The 24,292-nt window shown below is 44.6% G+C and overlaps 1 protein-coding gene across 1 annotated transcript in view; it reads left to right on the top strand.

Annotated features, from left to right (window-relative positions):
- LOC110531650 (ephrin-B3) overlaps window positions 1–23,138 on the top strand; it is a 113,754-nt gene extending 90,616 nt beyond the window's left edge. Inside the window, exons 3-5 of the mRNA XM_036987496.2 lie at window positions 11,136–11,228; window positions 17,136–17,207; window positions 20,444–23,138. Of these exons, the coding sequence (XP_036843391.1) occupies window positions 11,136–11,228; window positions 17,136–17,207; window positions 20,444–20,895 (617 nt within the window). The 3' untranslated portion in view covers window positions 20,896–23,138. The remainder of the gene's footprint in view (window positions 1–11,135; window positions 11,229–17,135; window positions 17,208–20,443) is intronic.
- The last annotated feature ends 1,154 nt before the right edge of the window (window positions 23,139–24,292 follow it).

The following is a 24,292-nucleotide window of genomic DNA, read 5'->3' as shown; positions in this document are numbered from 1 at the left end:
TTTTGCAGTGGATCTTGAGCAGCCTGACAGTGACAAGCCCTCCTCACTGGGAGGACCCTGTGGCCCTGAGGTCTAGATGCTCGGTGTGTGTGTGTGTGTGTGTGTGTGTGCATGTCAATGTTTAAGGTTAATAGGATGGGATTCCACACATCCCACCCCCCAGGACAGAGACATGTAGAGAGGGAGGGGGGAGACACAGGGAGAAAAGAGGGAGAGGTGAGAGGGTAATTCTGTCCGATAGATGAAAAGTGAATAACTGCTGAGAATTAGAATGTCATTGAGCACAGAGGGGAGATCAACCGCACGCAAGGCAAGCAGAGATACCGAGATCATTCCCCCTGACACAAAGGAGTGTGTGTGTGTCCATGTCTGTGTGTGTGTGTTTCTGTCTGTTTGGCTAGTAATAGTGGAGATAGGAGACGTTGGGAGATACCATAGCCTATGTGTCTGTATGTGGTGTGTGAGTGCATATGTATATGCGTGTGTGTGTGTGTGTGTGTGTGTGTGTGTGTGTGTCCAGCATGTGATCTTTAACCTGTCACCATTACTCTGCATACTATGTCCTGTTATGAATACACGCACACACACATTTTGTTATTTTCTTCTCGTGGGGACCTAAAATTGATTTCCAATCAAAATGATATTTTCCATAAACCTTAACCCTAAACCTAACCAAGGCTAAAATAGCCCTTGTCCTCATGGGGACGTGGGAGATCCCATGAGGGAGAATTTTCCTTGTTTCCACAAGGACAGAAGAACCAACACACACACACACACACACACACACACACACACACACACACACTGTGGTACTGCAACCCACGTAAACAACCTTCCAGTGTTTGCTACAATGGAAAAATTTGTTTTCTCAATTTTCTCCATCGAAAACAGCTTAGGAAATCCTCATGCCATGTTGGAACTAATCTTCCTTGTGTATTTCTATATTTCCAGCTTGGCGGAATGCATGCAGAGAAAGAGTGTCACAGCTAGATCTTGGCTTAGGGTTATGGATCAAAAGAATGCTTTTCCAGGGTGAAAACACATGCCGTACACGAGAAGGCCTTTCTCTTTGACTACACAGCTTAGTGCGTTGAAGTCAGCTGTCAGGGAAAGGGTTGTGATACCTTCGTTAATGCGTCACACAGAGGTTCTAAAAGTGTTCCGTGTGAGTTATAAAGGGTTCTAGAGTTACAGGAAATATGAAGTATGATCCTAGATTTTAAAGAGTTGGCAAGAAGAGACAATATGCATCCCTAACATAAGTCTTTCTCAAGTGTGTGTGTGTGTGTGTGTGTGTGTGTGTGTGTGTGTGTGTGTGTGTGTGTGTGTGTGTGTGTGTGTGTGTGTGTGTGTGTGTGTGTGTGTGTGTGTGTGTGTGTGTGTGTGTGTGTGTGTGTGTGTGTGTGTGTACGTACGTGTGTACGCGCGTGTGTGTGTCGAGGAAGGGGGAGATAGTAGTTAAAGCTTCATCATTTATCTGACATGTAGATAAACCGTAACCCAGTGGAGCAGGAGGACTACAAATAAGCACAGGAACCGACTGTACATTTTTTATTTTGACAGTAAAACTATACAGTAGGTCCAGCAATCACCTACTGTATAGTAATGTAGTTTTGTTGATTTCACTATTCTTAGGACAACATGTGTGAATTCACACAAACACACACACGCACGCGTGTGCACCTTCCTCGGCATGTGTATGAGACAAGCTTTGTTATAACATACTCTGGAGACAAAACAACTGGAACTAAGAGATACCAATGGATTCACGTTTACTTATACAGATTGAAGCCTGTCACACACACACACACATATACACACACATATACACACACATACACACACACACACCCACACACCATCGCTCCTTACATAATGTGTGTCTCAGGAGCCATACACCCACTCACATTGTCATGTGTGTGTATGTGTGTGTGTGTCCTATCACGTTCATTACTCTAGACAACAACGGCGCGTCACACATACGCCGTCACAAACACCAGCGACGAGCGTGGGAGAGGTACACACACAACCATCCACACGCAGGCAGCACGCTCCTTTTGGCTCAGATCCCTTCTCTTTGTACCCTCACTTTGCTTGTTTGTTTCTTCTGTTTGTCCTTTAATCTGCTCTTTCGCTCTGTGCCTCGGCCTTCTGATGATCTTTTACTTTAATCTGTGTGCTCTCTGACAACTTGCAATGTGTATATACTGTATTCTACTGTGTTTTAGTCAATGCCACTCTGACATTGCTCATCCTAATATTTATCCATTCTTTTACTTTTAGATTTGTATGTTTTGTTGTGAATTGTTAGATTTTACTGCACTGTTGGAGGTAGGAAAAGCATTTCACTACACCCGCAATAACATCTGCTAAATATGTGTATGCGACCAATACAATTTAATTTAATTTGATGCTTCTCCAACTGGGTTCCAGCTCCATATGCAGACTGTATTCGACTATTAAACTGTATTCAGACTGTATTCAGACTGTATTCAGACTGTATTCGACTATTAAACTGTATTCAGACTGTATTCAGACTGTATGCAGACTGTATTCAACTATTAAACTGTATTCAGACTGTATTCAGACTGTATGCAGACTGTATTCAACTATTAAACTGTATTCAGACTGTATTCAGACTGTATTCAAACTGTATTAGACTATTAGACTGTATTCAGACTGTATTCAGACTGTATTCAAACTGTATTCAACTATTAAACTGTATTCAGACTGTATTCAGACTGTATGCAGACTGTATTCGACTATTAAACTGTATGCAGACTGTATTCAGACTGTATGCAGACTGTATTCGACTATTAAACTGTATTCAGACTGTATTCAGACTGTATTCAAACTGTATTCAACTATTAAACTGTATTCAGACTGTATTCAGACTGTATTCGACTATTAAACTGTATTCAGACTGTATTCAGACTGTATTCAAACTGTATTCAACTATTAAACTGTATTCAGACTGTATTCAGACTGTATTCAGACTGTATTCAGACTGTATTCAAACTGTATTCAACTATTAAACTGTATTCAGACTGTATTCAGACTGTATTCGACTATTAAACTGTATTCAGACTGTATTCGACTATTAAACTGTATTCAGACTGTATTCGACTATTAAACTGTATTCAGACTGTATTCAGACTGTATTCAGACTGTATTACACTGTATTCGACTATTAAACTGTATTCAGACTGTATTCGACTATTAAACTGTATTCAGACTGTATTCAGACTGTATTACACTGTATTAGACTATTAGACTGTATTCAGACTGTATTAGACTATTAGACTGTATTCAGACTGTATGCAGACTGTATTCAGACTGTATGCAGACTGTATTTGACTATTAAACTGTATTCAGACTGTATTCAGACTGTATTCAGACTGTATTCAGACTGTATTCAGACTGTATTACACTGTATTAGACTATTAGACTGTATTCAGACTGTATTAGACTATTAGACTGTATTCAAACTGTATTAGACTATTAGACTGTATTCAAACTGTATTAGACTATTAGACTGTATTCAGACTGTATTAGACTATTAGACTGTATTCAGACTGTATTAGACTATTAGACTGTATTCAAACTGTATTAGACTATTAGACTGTATTCAGACTGTATGCAGACTGTATTCAGACTGTATGCAGACTGTATTTGACTATTAAACTGTATTCAGACTGTATTCAGACTGTATTCAAACTGTATTAGACTATTAGACTGTATTCAGACTGTATTAGACTGTATTCGAACTGTATTAGACTATTAGACTGTATTCAGACTGTATTCAGACTGTATTACACTGTATTTGACTATTTAACTGTATTCAGACTGTATTCAGACTGTATTACACTGTATTTGACTATTTAACTGTATTCAGACTGTATTCAGACTGTATTCAGACTGTATTCAAACTGTATTAGACTATTAGACTGTATTCAAACTGTATTAGTCTATTAGACTGTATTCAAACTGTATTAGACTATTAGACTGTATTCAGACTGTATTCAAACTGTATTAGTCTATTAGACTGTATTCAAACTGTATTAGTCTATTAGACTGTATTCAGACTGTATTAGACTATTAGACTGTATTTAGACTGTATTCAGACTGTATTTAGACTGTTTTCAAACTGTATTAGACTGTAGTACACAGTATTCAGATTAGAGGTCGACCGATTATGATTTTCCAACGCCGATACCGATTATTGGCTGACCCAAAAAGGCCGATACCGATTAATCGGACAATTTTTTATTTATTTGTAATAATGGCAATTACAACAATACTGAATGAACACTTATTTTAACTTAATGTACTACATCAATAAAATCAATTTACCCTCAAATAAATAATTAAACATGTTCAATTTGGTTTAAATAATGCAAAAACACGGTGTTGGAGAAGAAAGTAAAAGTTATAGGACTATTTCTCTCTATACCATTTGTATTTCATTAACCTTTGACTATTGGATGTTGTTATAGGCACTTTAGTATTGCCAGTGTAACAGTATACCTTCCGTCCCTCTCCTCCTACCTGGGCTCGAACCAGGAACACAACGACAACAGCCACCCTCGAAGCAGCGTTACCCATGCAGAGCAAGGGTAACAACCACTCCAAGTCTCAGAGCGAGTGATGTTCGAAATGCTATTAGCGCGCACCCCGCTAACTAGCTAGCCATTTCACAGCAGTTACACCAGCCTAATCTCGGGAGTTGTGAGGCTTGAAGTCATAAACAGCTGCTGGCAAAACGCAGTAAAGTGCAGTGGGAATGAATGCTTACGAGCCTGCTGGTGCCTACCATCGCTCAGTCAGACTGCTCAATCAAATCATAGACTTAGTTAAAACATAATAACACACAGAAATACGAGCCTTAGGTCATTAATATGGTCAAATCCGGAAACTATCATCTCGAAAACAAAACTTTTGTTCTTTCAGTGAAATCAAATCAAATCAAATCAAATTTTATTTGTCACATACACATGGTTAGCAGATGTTAATGCGAGTGTAGCGAAATGCTTGTGCTTCTAGTTCCGACAATGCAGTAATAACCAACAAGTAATCTAGCTAACAAAACCACTACCTTAAGTGTAAGGGGATAAGGAATATGTACATAAAGATATATGAATGAGTGATGGTACAGAGAGGCATAGACAAGATACAGTAGATGGTATTGAGTGCAGTATATACATATGAGATGAGTATGTAAACAAAGTGGCATAGTTAAAGTGGCTAGTGATACATGTATTACATAAAGATGCAGTAGATGATATAGAGTACAGTATATACATATACATATGAGATGAATAATGTAGGGTATGTAAACATTATATTAGGTAGCATTGTTTAAAGTGGCTAGTGATATATTTTACATCATTTCCCATCAATTCCCATTATTAAAGTGGCTGGAGTTGAGTCAGTGTGTTGGCAGCAGCCACTCAATGTTAGTGGTGGCTGTTTAACAGTCTGATGGCCTTGAGATAGAAGCTGTTTCTCAGTCTCTCGGTCCCAGCTTTGATGCACCTGTACTGACCTCGCCTTCTGGATGATAGCGGGGTGAACAGGCAGTGGCTCGGGTGGTTGTTGTCCTTGATGATCTTTATGGCCTTCCTGTGACATCGGGTGGTGTAGGTGTCCTGGAGGGCAGGTAGTTTGCCCCGGGTGATGCGTTGTGCAGACCTCACTACCCTCTGGAGAGCCTTACGGTTGTGGGCGGAGCAGTTGCCGTACCAGGTGGTGATACAGCCTGACAGGATGCTCTCGATTGTGCATCTGTAGAAGTTTGTGAGTGCTTTTGGTGACAAGCCGAATTTCTTCAGCCTCCTGAGGTTGAAGAGCCTACCACTGTTGTGTCGTCCGCAAACTTGATGATTGAGTTGGAGGCGTGCGTGGCCACGCAGTCGTGGGTGAACAGGGAGTACAGGAGAGGGCTCAGAACGCACCCTTGTGGGGCCCCAGTGTTGAGGATCAGCGGGGTGGAAATGTTGTTACCTACCCTCACCACCTGAGGGCGGCCCGTCAGGAAGTCCAGTACCCAGTTGCACAGGGCGGGGTCGAGACCCAGGGTCTCGAGCTTGATGACGAGCTTGGAGGGCACTATGGTGTTAAATGCCGAGCTGTAGTCGATGAACAGCACTCTCACATAGGTATTCCTCTTGTCCAGATGGGTTAGGGCAGTGTGCAGTGTGGTTGAGATTGCATCGTCTGTGGACCTATTTGGGCGGAAAGCAAATTGGAGTGGGTCTAGGGTGTCAGGTAGGGTGGAGGTGATATGGTCCTTGACTAGTCTCTCAAAGCACTTCATGATGACGGAAGTGAGCGCTACGGGGCGGTAGTCGTTTAGCTCAGTTACCTTAGCTTTCTTGGGAACAGGAACAATGGTCGCCCTCTTGAAGCATGCGGGAACAACAGACTGGGATAGGGATTGATTGAATATGTCCGTAAACACACCAGCTGGCTGGTCTGCGCATGCTCTGAGGGCGCGGCTGGGGATGCCGTCTGGGCCTGCAGCCTTGCGAGGGTTGACACGGAACCGTTCCGTATTTTATCTAAGGGCTGGCATCCATTAGTCTAAATATTGCTGTTACATTGCACAACCTTCAATGTTATGTCATAATTACGTAAAATTCTGACAAATTAGGCGGCCCAAACTGTTGCATACACACTGACTCTGCGTGCAATGAACACAAGAGAAGTGACACAATTTCACCTGGTTAATATTGCCTGCTAACCTGGATTTATTTTAGCTAAATATACAGGTTTAAAAATATATACTTCTGTGTATTGATTTTAAGAAAGGCATTCATGTTTATGGTTAGGTACACATTGAAGCAACGATACGCACCGCATCGATTATATGCAACGCAGGACACGCTAGATAAACTAGTAATATCATCAAGCATGTGTAGTTAACTAGTGATTATGATTGATTTGATAGTTTTTTATAAGATAAGTTTAATGCTAGCTAGCAACTTACTTTGGCTTTCTGCATTCGCGTATCAGGCAGTCTCCTCGTGGAGTGCAATGTAATCAGGTGGTTAGAGCGTTGGACTAGTTAACTGTAAGGTTGCAAGATTGAATCCCCCGAGCTGACAAGGTAAAAATCTGTTGTTCTGCCCCTGAACGAGGCAGTCAACCCACAGTTCCTAGGCCGTCATTGAAAATAAGAATGTGTTCTTAACTGACCGGCCTAGTTAAATAAAGATTAAATAAAGGTGTAATTAATTTTGGTGTTCAAAAATACCGATTTCCGATTGTTATGAAAACTTGAAATCGGCCCTAATTAATCGGCCATTCCGATTAATCGGTCGACCTCTAATTCAGATTGTATCAGACAGTATTCAGACTGTATTCAAACTGTATTAGACTGTATCAGACAGTATTCAAACTGCATCAGACTGTATTCAAACTGTATCAGACTGTATCAGACTGTATTAGACTGTATCAGACTGTATCAGACAGTATTCAAACTGTATCAGACTGTATTAGACTGTATCAGACTGTATTCAGACTGTATTCAGACTGTATTAGACAGTATTCAGACTGTATCAGACTGTATTCAGACTGTATTAGACAGTATTCAGACTGTATTCAGACTGTATTCAGACTGTATTAGACTGTATTCAGACTGTATTAGACTATATCAGACTGTATCAGACAGTATTCAAACTGTATCAGACTGTATTAGACTGTATCAGACTGTATTCAGACTGTATTCAGACTGTATTCAGACTGTATTAGACAGTATTCAGACTGTATCAGACTGTATTCAGACAGTATTCAGACTGTATTCAGACTGTATTCAGACTGTATCAGACTGTATTCAGACTGTATTCAGACTGTATTAGACAGTATTCAGACTGTATCAGACTGTATTAGACAGTATTCAGACTGTATCAGACTGTATTAGACAGTATTCAGACTGTATTAGACAGTATTCAGACTGTATCAGACTGTATTAGACAGTATTCAGACTGTATCAGACTGTATTAGACAGTATTCAGACTGTAATCAGACTGTATTAGACAGTATTCAGACTGTATCAGACTGTATTAGACAGTATTCAGACTGTATTCAGACTGTATCAGACTGTATCAGACTGTATTAGACAGTATTCCGACTGTATTCCGACTGTATTCAGACTGTATTAGACAGTATTCAGACTGTATCAGACTGTATTAGACAGTATTCAGACTGTATTCAGACTGTATCAGATAGTATTCAGACTGTATTCAGACTGTATTAGACAGTATTCAGACTGTATTAGACAGTATTCAGACTGTATCAGACTGTATTCAGACTGTATTAGACAGTATTCAGACTGTATTCAGACTGTATCAGACTGTATTCAGACTGTATTAGACAGTATTCAGACTGTATCAGACTGTATTAGACAGTATTCAGACTGTATCAGACTGTATTAGACAGTATTCAGACTGTATTGGACTGTATTCAGACTGTATCAGACTGTATTAGACAGTATTCAGACTGTATCAGACTGTATTAGACAGTATTCAGACTGTATCAGACTGTATTAGACAGTATTCAGACTGTATTCAGACTGTATCAGATAGTATTCAGACGTAATGGCTGCATCAATAGTTGTGCATTAATAGATGGAGTAGGGTGCCATTTACCTGTTATACTATATCTGGAACTGGTCTGGTCGGAGAAAGACTTGGACACACATACAGAAGCAGACACATAGGCAGACAGGCTACACACACACACACACACACACACACACACACACACACACACACACACACACACACACACACACGATACACCCACAATACACACTTGTCTAAAGCTCTACTCTGGCACAGACTGTGCCGGCTGATTGAGGTTGACTGTGATATTATTTCATTAATTCAGTTTTTCAACTTGGTCGTCTTTCCCTCCCTTCTATTTTTCGTCGGAGGAAGAGGGTGGCGTCCTCGAGTGCTCTACAAATCCCCATCACTGCTGATCATTGTCTCAATTACTCATCCGTCGCTCCCTCCTTCTTTCCCTCCCTCTCTCCCCCTTTCCCTCCCCCTTTCCCTCCCTCCCTCCTTCCCTCCCTTGCTCCCTCCCTCCCGCCCTCCCTCCCTCCAACCCTCCCTATCTCTCCATTCCATTCCTGTTCTCTCTCCTCTCTCAGCTCATCCCAAGTTACTCTGTGTCCACTCCTCCACCCCCAAACCGCATCGTCACATTCCTTCTTTTCTTCTCCTGCTATTTCTCGTTCTCTCTCTTTTTCTCTGTTCCAAAGTGATGTGGTTAAGACTAAAGAGCATGCTACTGCTACTTTCATAATCCCTCTCTTTTATCTTTCTCTTTTCTTTGTGTTCTTTTGAATCATTACCATAAGTGACCACAGCTTAAAGTCATCTCTTTTCACCTCCCTCTCTCTTCCTCTCTCTCACGCTACGTCTATCACTTCTCATAGTCTACTGCCTCAGTCATGTCAGCAACAGCTTGTCATAAACGATCAGTGTCTCTCTCCTCCCTCTCTCTGCGTTCCCTTGCTCTTATGATCTCAGTGTCTTCTTCGTTAAACTCCCCAAAGCGATAATTTCCCTTCTTCTCTTCCCCTCAATCCCTTTCCAGCCTTTCAGTCCTTTTTTTACCTCCATCTGTGCCCCTTTCTCTCCCCTCCATTGTGTTTCTCCTCTCCTCCCATCCAGCCGGTCTCTCCTTTCTCCCCCTCATCGTCTCAAGCATCTCTCCACTGCTCTCTTTGCTCTCCTATCCATCCCTCCATCTTGATGTCCTTGCCCTCTGCTGATCTCTCTCTCTCTCTCTCTCTCTCTCTCTCTCTCTCTCTCTCTCTCTCTCTCTCTCTCTCTCTCTCCTCCCTTTACACTTCCCAACGCTCACAGGCTGGCAGGAGAGACGGAGGGATGGAGAGGTGTGATGAGCTAGGCTCTCTTCTTTCACACCTCTCTCTGGCTCTCCCTTGCTCCCTTATCTCCTCTCCGTCCAACACCTTAGTCTGTAGCCTCAAGCCAAAGAGAGACAAACATGGAGGGAGGGATGTATTTTTGAGGGAGGAAAGCAAAGGTCTGCCCTTGAGGCTTGAACCAAAAGAGAGGGAGGCGAGAGGTAGAAAGAGAGAGGAGAGAAAGAGAAGGGAAGGGTGTGCACAGTCATTTCGCTACTCCCACAATAACATCTGCTAAACACTTGAATGTGACAATAAAAAAAAATGTTTTAAGTAATAATAATAATAATTAAAACATTTAAAAAAAAAATTTGCTCTCATCCTTTCTCTTCATGCCTCGCCCCTCTCTTCTCTCAGTAAATTATTTTAGCCTATGGATTACATTAGTCTGTACCGATTTGTGCCGTTATGTATCCTCTCTGTTCTCCCCACCTGCACTCCCCCATCTTCTCACCTCCTCTTACCCACCCCTCTCCCGGCCTGAACAGTTCTCTCACGAGCAGAGCCTGTTTGGTGGTTCTATTGGTAAACTTGGATAAAAGCATGGTGATTGCAACACCAGGGTTGTGGGTTCAAATACTAAAATGTTTACTTAACACAAGTAAATTGCTTTGGATAAAAAGGATCTGCTAAATGACCATACTGCTGTACATACTGTTCCATTACTTATTGCAGATGCCCATTTCTCCCATTTATATCGCAAATCATAAACTTTGATTATCGTCCCTTCGTCATAATAATAATATCATCATCATCGTCATCATGTAGTCTGGAGCTACAAGCCCATCTCTCTGTCCTCCAGTCTGTTGGTCCAGTCTACATAGTATACTTCTATATCAGGGCAGTTTATTGAAGTTAATTAGTTTGTATTAGTGACTGAGTCCACAGAGCTCAGTCAGTAGGCTGTTAAATGAGATCCTCTGGGCCGAGACCTTAGCACCTATTAAAAGCCTCCCATCTTGTAGGACTGTGACATTTCACGGCTTCTGTGTGAGTTTAATCACTATGCCTGCAAATGTCACTCATGTTTTGGTTGGGTAGAATGGTTTGGCTGTATGAATGTGAAGGCATTGTGAAAGGAAGATTGGAGTTATTGTATGTGTGTGCATGAGTGCGTGTGTACATGCATTTGTTTGTGTGTGTGTGTGTGTGTGTGACACTCCTCCTAATGTGTTCTATGTTCTTCCCCCTCCAGCCACGTCAGATGGGACGCGCCAGGGTCTGGAGAGTATGAGGGGAGGAGTGTGTGCCACGCAGGGCATGAAAGTGGTCCTTAAAGTGGGACAGAGTGAGTACGGACACACACGCAGTGAAAAACACACACCGACTACTATATTCTCCTCAGAGTGTATTAGTGTTGATTCGAGGCAGAGAGCTGGAGGAGAGGAGCATCCAGGATCGCACAGCTCTAATGAGGCCTGTTGACTTCACTCACTAACACTCTGAACACCACTATTCTCTCTGATACTGGCTCCCTATGCCCACTTACACCAACTAGTTCTCACAGTCTCACGTCAGAATGATGTTTCTCAAAAGTGTTTAAGGTTAAGTGCAGGCATTCACACCGAATGGTTAAGGTTAGGGTTAAAGCTCAGGATAGTTTTAAAACAAACATCTCAAAAACAACTTTCTATCACTGGATTTGAACCTGCAACCTTCAGAATCAGATGAGTAAACCAACTTGAAGGTTACAGCGCTCGCTACTGCTCCTAGTTGCCGGTGTCCATGTCATCTCCCGACATCCCCAGACCTGGATGGGACGTCGAATACTGACTTGTATCACTGGTGACCTGGCTGCTCCCAGGGTAGGGTGTAGGCTGCTCTTTCTGGGTATCAACACCACTGGTGACCTGGCTGCTCCCAGGGTAGGGAGTAGGCTGCTCATTCTGGGTATCAACACCACTGGTGACCTGGCTGCTCCCAGGGTAGGGAGTAGGCTGCTCATTCTGGGTATCAACACCACTGGTGACCTGGCTGCTCCCAGGGTAGGGAGTAGGCTGCTCTTTCTGGGTATCAACACCACTGATGACCTGGCTGCTCCCAGGGTAGGGAGTAGGCTGCTCATTCTGGGTATCAACACCACTGGTGACCTGGCTGCTCCCAGGGTAGGGAGTAGGCTGCTCATTCTGGGTATCAACACCACTGGTGACCTGGCTGCTCCCAGGGTAGGGAGTAGGCTGCTCATTCTGGGTATCAACACCACTGGTGACCTGGCTGCTCCCAGGGTAGGGAGTAGGCTGCTCATTCTGGGTATCAACACCACTGGTGACCTGGCTGCTCCCAGGGTAGGGAGTAGGCTGCTCTTTCTGGGTATCAACACCACTGGTGACCTGGCTGCTCCCAGGGTAGGGTGTAGGCTGCTCTTTCTGGGTATCAACACCACTGGTGACCTGGCTGCTCCCAGGGTAGGGAGTAGGCTGCTCATTCTGGGTATCAACACCATTGGTGACCTGGCTGCTCCCAGGGTAGGGAGTAGGCTGCTCATTCTGGGTATCAACACCACTGGTGACCTGGCTGCTCCCAGGGTAGGGAGTAGGCTGCTCATTCTGGGTATCAACACCACTGGTGACCTGGCTGCTCCCAGGGTAGGGAGTAGGCTGCTCTTTCTGGGTATCAACACCACTGGTGACCTGGCTGCTCCCAGGGTAGGGAGTAGGCTGCTCATTCTGGGTATCAACACCACTGGTGACCTGGCTGCTCCCAGGGTAGGGAGTAGGCTGCTCATTCTGGGTATCAACACCATTGGTGACCTGGCTGCTCCCAGGGTAGGGTGTAGGCTGCTCATTCTGGGTATCAACACCACTGGTGACCTGGCTGCTCCCAGGGTAGGGAGTAGGCTGCTCATTCTGGGTATCAACACCACTGGTGACCTGGCTGCTCCCAGGGTAGGGTGTAGGCTGCTCATTCTGGGTATCAACACCACTGGTGACCTGGCTGCTCCCAGGGTAGGGAGTAGGCTACTCATTCTGGGTATCAACACCACTGGTGACTTGGCTGCTCCCAGGGTAGGGAGTAGGCTGCTCATTCTGGGTATCAACACCACTGGTGACCTGGCTGCTCCCAGGGTAGGGAGTAGGCTGCTCATTCTGGGTATCAACACCACTGGTGACCTGGCTGCTCCCAGGGTAGGGTGTAGGCTGCTCTTTCTGGGTATCAACACCACTGGTGCAGCTCCTGGCTCTGTATATATACCGTGGCGAGGAAAGGGTCTCTATTGGCCCTGCTAATGACTCTACTGCTGCCGTTGCCCTTGGGTGACGGAGAGAGGCCAATGTTTTAGATGAAAGTCATACTTTCTCTTCGATACACATTATCATACTTGGTTGTAAACACACAAATAAATACAGCGGTCAGTAGAATTTTACACACACATACACACGCTAGGTCAGTTCTGTGTCGGTTCGATTATTCAAAAATTCTCACGGTTTAGATTATTTGGGTTGAAGGCTGTAACAGCACAGAATAAAACAATGAATAAAAGTCCCATGATGGTAGTGACTGTCCATTACTGCTTATCACTTATTAACCATCATTTATTCACTTTACTTTACTTTAGTAAAATACTTCAGTTGTTGTGTTTATTACATTTGTTTTATTAGATGACTTTATTATTTTATTCAGGGTCTCATCTCTATAGAGCTGCTGCCTTATGCTGTCTGACAAAAACACTATTTTGTAGTTCTTCAAGTTAAAGAAGGCATACTTTTATGACTGCTGAGTACCAACGATCATACTTAGATCATGTATTTTCAGGTAGAGATGCCTCACGAAGCAACAGCTGCTCTCACAATCGTGCATTCTGACTCTTCTGTAGCAGGCATACAAAAAACACATACTGGACAAGTAGATGCGCAATGGATTGTGGTCATTGTAGTTAATTACCACATTTACAGTGCCTTGCGAAAGTATTCGGCCCTCTTGAACTTTGCGACCTTTTGCCACATTTCAGGCTTCAAACATAAAGATATAAAACTGTATTTTTTTGTGAAGAATCAACAACAAGTGGGACACAATCATGAAGTGGAACGACATTTATTGGATATTTCAAACTTTTTTAACAAATCAAAAACTGAAAAATTGGGCGTGCAAAATTATTCAGCCCCTTTACTTTCAGTGCAGCAAACTCTCTCCAGAAGTTCAGTGAGGATCTCCAATGTTGACCTAAATGACTAATGATGATAAATACAATCCACCTGTGTGTAATCAAGTCTCCGTATAAATGCACCTGCCCTGTGATAGTCTCAGAGGTCCGTTAAAAGCGCAGAGAGCATCATGAAGAACAAGGAACACACCAGGCAGGTCCGAGATACTGTTGTGAAGAAGTTTAAAGCCGGATTTGGATACAAAAAGATTTCCCAAGCTTTAAACATCCCAAGGAGCACTGTGCAAGCGATAATATTGAAATGGAAGGAGTATCAGACCACTGCAAATCTACCAAGACCTGGCCGTCCCTCTAAACTTTCAGCTCATACAAGGAGAAGACTGATCAGAGATGCAGCCAAGAGGCCCATGATCACTCTGGATGAACTGCAGAGATCTACAGCTGAGGTGGGAGACTCTGTCCATAGGACAACAATCAGTCGTATATTGCACAAATCTGGCCTTTATGGAAGAGTGGCAAGAAGAAAGCCATTTCTTAAAGATATCCATAAAAAGTGTTGTTTAAAGTTTGCCACAAGCCACCTGGGAGACACACCAAACATGTGGAAGAAGGTGCTCTGGTCAGATGAAACCAAAATTGAACTTTTTGGCAACAATGCAAAACGTTATGTTTGGCGTAAAAGCAACACAGCTCATCACACTGAACACACCATCCCCACTGTCAAACATGGTGGTGGCAGCATCATGGTTTGGGCCTGCTTTTCTTCAGCAGGGACAGGGAAGATGGTTAAAATTGATGGGAAGATGGATGGAGCCAAATACAGGACCATTCTGGAAGAAAACCTGATGGAGTCTGCAAAAGACCTGAGACTGGGACGGAGATTTGTCTTCCAACAAATGTCGTTCCACTTCATGATTGTGTCCCACTTGTTGTTGATTCTTCACAAAAAAAATACAGTTTTATATCTTTATGTTTGAAGCCTGAAATGTGGCAAAGGGTCGCAAAGTTCAAGGGGGCCGAATACTTTCGCAAGGCACTGTATGTACTAAACTATGTAGAATATTGGCCTGTTGGAAACTACAACTACCTACTACATCGAACAATTCAGGCTGGATCTGTGTAATGTCCGCATTGAACTCACAGAAAAACTACATGGAATTCAAATAATTGAACCAACTTCAATTAGTTTAAAAACGGATAAATAACCCACATTTCGGTTAATCGCTCAGCACTAATACACACACACAAATAATACATTTTTACCCACATAGGCATTCTCATTGAACACCCCACCCATTCATCCCTCGTTCCTCTACCCCACCCCACACGCATACGTACACCCGTCCACACACACACACACACACACACACACACACACACACACACACACACACACACACACACACACACACACACACACACACACTCCTCATAATATAATCCACTCCCTCCTCTCTCCCACACATTTCCCCAACAGTGTTATCTGCTCTGTGTGTTGTTGTGCGTATTGTGGAAGCTCTTATCCTGAGAGGGAAGTGCTGCTGCTGTCTCTATCTCTCCATCATTCTCCACACACAGCCCACCCAGAGGAGATGCATAGCACTCCCTCTATATCTACTTTATTTCTTTCTCTCGCTCTCTCTTTCTTTCATTGCTGGTTCAATGAAAACCGGCATCATTGACTCTCTTTCACCTTTCTTGTTCTCCCCTTGCTCTCCGTTTCTCCCCCTCCCTTTTTCTTTATTTCACTCTCCCTCCCTCCCCCCTCCCTCCCTCCCTCCCTCCCTCCCTCCCTCCCTCCCTCCCTCCCTCCCTCCCCACCCATCTTCCTTGCTCCTTCCACCCCCCACTCTCTCCCTCAATACCTCCCTCTCCCCCCCACCCCACGCCATCCTCCTTGCCCACTCTCTCTCTCTCTTTCTCTCTCGCCACTCCTTTCTCTCCTCCTCACCCCATCTCTCCTTCTCTCTCTCCTTTTTTTCTCCTTCTCTCCTCACTTTCTCCCTCTCTCCTTCTCTCTCTCTCTCTCTCTCTCCCTCTCTCCTCTCTCCTCTGTCTCTTCTCTCTCTCGTCCTCTCTATATCTCTCCTCTCTCTCTCACTCCCTCTCTCTCCCCCGCTCTCTCCTCTCTCTCGTCCTCTCTCCTTCTCTTCCTCTTCTCTCTGTGTTATATGTTGTGTGTCTGAAAGGTCATGTCTGCTCTGTTCGTCGTCTTAACAAACACTGTGCCACCGCATAGAGATCCCTGATGAGATGGAGCACTGCTCAGCTCTGCTCTGACACACACACACACACACACACACACACACACACACACACACACACACACACACACACACACCTACACAGTTTTAGAAACGTACACTTTCTGAGAAACATACACAGTCTCTCTTTCTCTCTCTCTCTCGTCTTTCCTACACACACACTAGAGTCCACCCTCAGCAGCCCCAGCAGTCATATTGATCCAAACTCCCCTCATGCCAAGTTCTGATTGGCTGTCTTTCATCAGAGGGCCCGTTGACCAATAATACCTGCCACTGTGTATGAACCTCTGTAAATGTCAGTTAGTGTAGAATTATAGCTCTGCACATAGACTGTGTGTCCGCGTGTGTCTGTACATTGTGCAGTCTCTGTGTACTCAGCACAATAGGGACGTTTATTATGTCCCCCTCAGTAAATCTATATGAGACTCTGTCATAGCCATGGCTAGAGGATATTAAGTGTCCTAAATGGCACCCTATTCCCTTTATAGTGCACTACTGTTGACCAGAGCCCATAGGGACGCAGCCTAGCACTTCAGTGGGGCTGTTCCCTGTCTGACAGATGGGATGGTGTGGTAATTGGAGATGATGGGCTTTTATTACAGTTTTATATTCATTGTGGTCATTTTACAAATGGAAACTCTTTAAGTATCCTATTTTAATCTCGTTGGATAGCTCTTTTGGAAAATGACGTTGGAGGACGATCAATATTTAGTTTCATTTAATGGGCCCCAGAGGCGTTGCATTAGCGCCACAGAGATCTTATTATTGGTGTACCTGTTTTGAGGTTGTGTTATCTTGACCGGGGTATACCCCTGTTTTTTTCTGCTAGACCCCTATGGACTGCCCCCGAAACCTGCCAAACCAGACCAAAGCGCGGGCCGTACCAACACCAGAAATACAGGTAAGAGGGGTGTGGAAGAACTTACACACTTACACTGTCATGAGGACAAACTTCAACCAAAAAGACAAAAAAAGCGAGTGAGTAGAGAGAGGAAGGAAGCGACAGAGAATGAGGGACGGTAAAAAAAGGACAGATGGAGGATACGAGCCAGCAACATCTGTGGGGTCTCTATTAATTCCATCCCTCCATCGCTCTCATCCCTCTCTCTGTCCATCCGCTCCTTTCCTCTCCTTCCCTCAGAGCTAAGTGGCGCAGGCGAGGAACGACAGCACTAATAGCTACCCGGAGAGGGGGGAGTAGGGGGGAGACCGGGGGCGCAATTTGAAAGAGTTATTATGGTCGTTAGTTTGGGCGGCCTGGTTTCTGTTGGTCCGCGGAGAGAAGAGAGGAGAGGAAAATTATAAATCTGAGCAGAGAGGAGAGGGAGATAGAGGAGGGGAAAGAGGACAGGAGAGGAGAGGTGTGGAGGGTAGCTGATGCGTGAGGAGAGAAGAGGAAGATGAAAGGATAGGAGAGGAGAGGAGCGGGATGTTGCCTCATGGCAGGGAGCTTGTTGACCTGTTCTTTGTGTGCTGGGTTGTTCTGTCCCAGACACATATTCTGTGTCCCAAACTAAACCCTAGTCCCTATACAGTGCACTACTTTTGACCAGGGCCCATATGGCTTTAATCAAAGGTAGTGCACTATGTAGGGAATAGGGTGCCATTTGGGATGCTCCCACGCAGGCCATTTCTCTAGTGTGAAGTGTAAATGAGAGAACTGATGAGAGTAATGGAGAAAGCACGGAAGACAGAAAAGGGGAGTGAGAAGGGAAGAAGATGGCTTTAGCTGTTGAAAGAGAAAGAGGATAAACACTGAAAAGGGAAGAGAAGCGAGAGGGAGGGACACTAGATGGCTGTACTGTTGAATAGGAAAGAGACAGAGAGTGGGGAGGGAGGGGGAGGGAGAACGAGGGAATATGAGGATAATAGAGAGAGCTGGTGAAAGGAGTAGGAGGTAATGGAGAGAGATGTTTGGGTAATGGAGGGATGGAGGGAACGAGAGGGGAAGGGAGGGAAGAAAGCGAGAGGGGGAGAGTGGAATTGGCGACTAGTATTAGCGTTTTGCCTCTCTGTCAGTCAGTCAGTTAGTCCTGTGTACGCGGTAGGGGAGCTCGCAATAGGGGGTGATGAAAGGGCGAGCCGAGGGGGGGGATGTTATTATGTCCACAATGACCCAGAGAGAGGGAAAGCCACAGAGTGAGGGGAAGACGAGATGAGAGAAGAGAGGGAGGAGAGAGAAAATGAGTGGGGAATGTGCCAAGAATAATGATAACCCAATCCCACTGCCGCGCTTCGCATTACCAACCTAAACGCTACCAGCACCAACGTTCGCACGGGCAACACGACCACTCCTCACAGGGGGTCCCAAACCCACCAGACACCTGCTGGGCCGTAACCGTACATGCGGTCGGACCGTGCGGTTGGGACCAGGTTCCAACCAGGCAGCTTCACCGTGTGGTCTCAAGCTATAGAGACCCAGATTACTTCCCAAATTGCACCCTATTCCCTATATAGTGCACTACTGTTGACCAGAGTCCTGCACAACGCCCTATGGGCCCTGGTCAAAAGTAGTGCACTACATAGGGAATAGGGTGCCATTTGGGACACCGCATAAACCACCCAACCATTCGGGCTCCTTCATGTGGATAGCGTTAATGCTACGTAAACAGCGTTGTTAGGCTTAAGGGATGTAGCGCTACCTTGATCCACACACTGTAGGTTGCTGTGGCTTCAAGCCAGAGCCAGCCTCTCAGTAGGCCTCTCCACGGGCACAGAGGAACATTCCAAACACTCTTATATCCAATGCCATCCACTTATTCATGTGGATAGACAGACCACATATGGTCACGGTCACATTGGCTGCATTTTTGCTGCATTCCTCCTGGTGTAGCCTTTCGTGTTCGTGCCACTATAACTGAAGGGAGACTGTTAGTCACCTTGCTGTGGTGTAGACTGTTTATTGGCGCGTAGTATGTACATGTAAGAGGTTACACTCTGAAAAGGCACGTTGCCAAAACGTTGGTTCCACCACCTGAGTTTTAGTACATAAAGAGTTTAAAGAACATAATATTAGAACGTTGGACTTTCTTGTCGTTATTCACAAAGGTAATTTAATTACTGTACTGCATTCGTTTTGAAGCACGTTACCCCCAACTAGGGATTAGCATGGGTAACCGGGATCCCAGGATACACAAACATTCAATGACAGGACCCTGGAAATGACATTTTCCACAATGTCGCAATAACGCAGCAGCAAATTAGCAAAAAAGGAAATAGCACATTATCCAAACAGGTTGTCACATAGAAGCCTTTATCCTTGCGTATATGCTTCACACATTGCCATTCATTCAAAGCACATATATAATTGACACTCCCGACTGCACACGCGACCCGAATGCAGTCAATAAACCCTACAGGAAACCTTTACAGAATAGTCTATTAAATAACGCGTGCCTCCTTCAGCTGTCATTGTGACTCTTCAGACAGTTTGATAGACCTATGCACAATTCACTAGATAGGCTGTCTGTTAACAATCCAGAAAGGCATGAGGGAAAATTCTATTCTATTCTTCTCCTGTTCTAGAGCCTAGGCAATTTTCTGATCCAGTCCCAATCCCACTGAAACCCAAATCCTGACTACTGTCTCGCATGAAAATTCCCAACTTTATTCTGTAATTCATAGGTTGCATTATCAAAACACGTCTCTCCGCTATAACATTTGCCCGCTTCTCTGCCCTTCTGAGAGCTTCGGTAGAGAATGTATGATCAACAAACAGTAGGCTGGTATTTTTTTATTTAGCTAGGCAAGTCACATAAGAGCAAATTCTTACTTACAATGACAGCCTACACCGGCCAAACCTGGATGACGCTGGGCAAATTCTGTGCCGCCCAATCACGGCCGGTTGTGATACAGCCTGGATTCAAACCAGGGTGTCTGTTGTGACACCTCTAACGCTGAGATGCAGTGCCTTAGACTGCTGCACCACTCGGGAGTAGATATGGATATTTTTAAAACAATGTTGGTCCCCGTTAAGATACGTTGACAATGAGGGCAATTATCTGCTTCCTTCAAACTGCACACAGACAAAAAGGGTATCCAGGAGTTCATCTGAGTCTGGGGAAGTAGATAAAGGGCCTCATTGACAAAATCCCAAAGTATCCTTTTAAAGTAAACATTTATTGTGTCATTTTACAGGTGGTGCTGGTAACACCACTCATCCCAGGATTCCTAGCGGTGACGGCGGTGGTTCAGGAGGCACGGGTGGTGAGAACGGACCCCTTCCCCCCTCCAACGTGGCTGTCATCGCCGGCGCCGCAGGAGGCTCCGCCTTTCTCCTCCTGGTAACCGCGGTGATCTGCGTGGTGTGTTACCGGCGGCGACACGCCAAGCACTCGGAGTCCCACCACCCACCCCTGTCGCTGTCCTCCCTCACCAGCCCCAAGAGGCACGGCGGTGGGCACGGGGGCGGGCACGGGAGCGGGAATAACAACGGCTCGGAACCCAGTGACATCATCATCCCCCTGCGGACTTCGGACTCGGCGTACTGCCCTCACTACGAGAAGGTGAGCGGGGACTACGGCCACCCCGTCTACATCGTCCAGGAGATGCCCCCCCAGAGCCCAGCCAACATCTACTACAAAGTATGAAGGTTGTCACCATGACAACCTACAGTACCACCAACTACCACCCTTCCCTGTTCTATACAGTACAGTACCAACTACAACCTACCTACAATATACCCTGTTCTATACAGTACAGTACCATCTACTACCTACCTACAATATACCCTGTTCTATACAGTACAGTACCACCTACAACCTACCTACAATATACCCTGTTCTATACAGTACAGTGCCACCTACAACCTACCTACAATATGCCCTGTTCTATACAGTACAGTACTACCTACAACCTACCTACAATATACCCTGTTCTATACAGTACAGTACCACCTACAACCTACCTACAATATACCCTGTTCTATACAGTACAGTACCACCTACAACCTACCTACAATATACCCTGTTCTATACAGTACAGTACCACCTACAACCTACCTACAATATACCCTGTTCTACACAGTACAGTACCACCTACAACCTACCTACAATATACCCTGTTCTATACAGTACAGTACAGTACCACCTACAACCTGCCTACAATATACCCTGTTCTATACAGTACAGTACCACCTACAACCTACCTACAATATGCCCTGTTCTATACAGTACAGTACCACCTACAACCTACCTACAATATACCCTGTTCTATACAGTACAGTGCCACCTACAACCTACCTACAACATACCCTGTTCTATACAGTACAGTACCACCTACAACCTACCTACAACATACCCTGTTCTATACAGTACAGTACCACCTACAACCTACCTACAACAGTCCCTCAATGACTTACTCCAAAAGCAGATGTTTAGGGCACTATACAGCATATGAACTGCCCTATCCAATCCCAGCCACAGCCACAGGTGTGTGTGTCTAGCTTACTGAAGTGGCCATCCTTCACGCCCACCACTCTTCACTCAACTGTGTCACTAAGCCAAGTGAAGGTTTAGTATATAACCCCCCCCCCCCCTCCCGGGCCCTTTAAAGAGGACAGCAATGACAAGTACTCTGGGCTACGACCCCTTTCTTTCTCACAGCAAATCGAAACCCCCCATCCAGAGCTGAAGAGAAGAGTCCCGCCCTATACACCATGAGGACAAGTGTGAGAGAACACACACCAAGCTAGTGTGAGAGAACACACACTAGTAACGCCACAGCATGGCCTTATGGGACTCGGACCCTACAGTCCAACTACCAACCAACCAGAGAACTCTGTCTGTATCTCCAGTGCTGTGCTATAGCAGACCTATTGAGACTGGCCCCTGACTGGCCCTTGACTGGCCCCTGAGACAGACTGTGTCCCCTAATGTTAGTTTGTTTGTTTGTGTGTGTATGGTTTCTCATTGGACCAGGGGCCTCTGACTCTCTCGCCACGTGATCAGGCTCAGGTGCCAGAGGTCAGACCAATTGAGTCTTAGTGACATTCAGATTCTTGTATATTTTAATAACGTGTGTGTGCTTGTGTATGTGAGACTAGGATAATAATTATGACACTGCTACACGTACAGGTGTGTGTGCAGTTAGTGTGCTTTAGTACAGCGAGTATGTGTGTGTTTTGTGTGTCAGTGTGTGTGTGTGTATGCCTGTATTTCTCTGTGTATACACTACGTGCGAGAGAATGTGCGTGTGTGTTTGTTCTTTAGACTTGTCTTAAAAACCAAAACTCAAAAAAGTGAGCGAATATAGGAAGAAAGTGAGATTTTTTTATCGCTATCAACACTTATAGATGATATATATATATGAATATCCAGTAAGTCATTTTTAGACGTCTTGTTTTCTATTGTTTTTCATTTTTATTCCTCCACTTGTAAAACTCCACTGTTACTGCTAGATATTTTTTATCCGCTGGTTTATTTTTTAGAAACATGACCTTATTTCCTTCCCCTTTGAGTTGTAAATTAATTGAATCCCTTTGTTTTTCTTTTCCTGGCGAACTGAGGTCTCTCCCTCTCTCTCTCATCGCCTCCTCCCTCCCTTCCTCCCTCCCTGTCTCCCTCTGGGCCTCCCACCCCTATGTATATTTTTATAGTTCTTGTAATATGCTGTAGTTTTTGAAGTTTAGACCTCGTTTGTGGAAGTTGTTGAGGTAGAAACCATCTATGAACGTTTTTTTTTTTTTCAAACGTTTTTGAACACACAAGAAAAAGCAAGGCGGGAAATAAACGAGGGAAGGTTCCAAAATAAATGAAATGAAAAGCAAGAAGGTGAACCGGAGTCACTGTCTAGGGAGAAAAGAGAGTGACTGAAAACAGAACTTCTGGTAAAAGACGGAGAGGAAAAAACTGAAGAAGGAGTTACACACTGAGAAAGAAAAAGAACGCGAGAACAGATGGAAGAAGAGGAGGAGGATAGGAGTTGAAATGAGGGATGAGAGAAGGATCCCTGGGAAGGATAGAGAGCGCAAAGCGATGACTGCGGCGAAGGATAGGAGTCTTTCCTTTAATGGAGTGCTGCGAAGGAGTGATGAACCCTAGGAGGAGGGAGGAGAGGAACGGACACGCAACTGAAATGGATTTCAGGGGGGAAACCTCACTGTGGAATAAGGAGGAGAGATTTAATCTCCCACACACACACACACACACACACACACACTGACAGATAGACAGACATTTTACCTCACAACAGCTATATATTTGAGACACACACTCTTTAAGCTGATTATAATGATAGACACTCTCTCTGCAGACACACTGATCCCTCTCACATTCTCTTTCACTGTCACACGCACGCACGCACACACACACACACACACACACACACACACACACACATACATACATACATACATACATACATACATACATACATACATACATACAAAAGAATACGCTGATTTTACACACATACTGAGGACAAATACATACTGATTGCATTCAACACCACTACATCTCTGGCTCACACACACACACACACACACACACACACACACACACATACACACACACACACACACCACACACACCACACACACACACACACACACACACACACACACACACCACACACTGACTGCTCTCATGTGACTCCCTATTTTTCACACAGTCCTGGCTTTCTACCCATGATTAAGTCAACCTCTGTGTGTGACGGAAGGATGAAAAGAGGTTTTGTCCTCCGTGTGTGTGTGTGTGTGTGTGTGTGTGTGTGTGTGTGTGCGTGTGTGCGTGTGTGCGTGTGTGCGTGTGTGCGTGTGTGCGTGTGTGCGTGCGTGCGGGTGTTTTTCCTCAAACACAGCTCCTGTCAGTCTCACTATAAGCCTGTCTAATGATACCCGTTTTCACTTCCTTTTTCTAGAACAAAACATTTTTCAATGCCGTGTGATCAGTGATGTTGTACAGGCTAGCCGCTGTATTGTTGAGACAAGTGTTAGACCAACACAGCCACAACAACCTTTGAATACATACGTACGTACTCACACAAAAT

The sequence above is a fragment of the Oncorhynchus mykiss genome, chromosome 9 (genome assembly GCF_057628025.1).
Source record: "Oncorhynchus mykiss isolate SJ-2025 chromosome 9, ASM5762802v1, whole genome shotgun sequence".
Lineage (NCBI taxonomy): Eukaryota > Metazoa > Chordata > Actinopteri > Salmoniformes > Salmonidae > Oncorhynchus > Oncorhynchus mykiss.
This window is presented reverse-complemented; position numbering and strand designations above follow the sequence as displayed.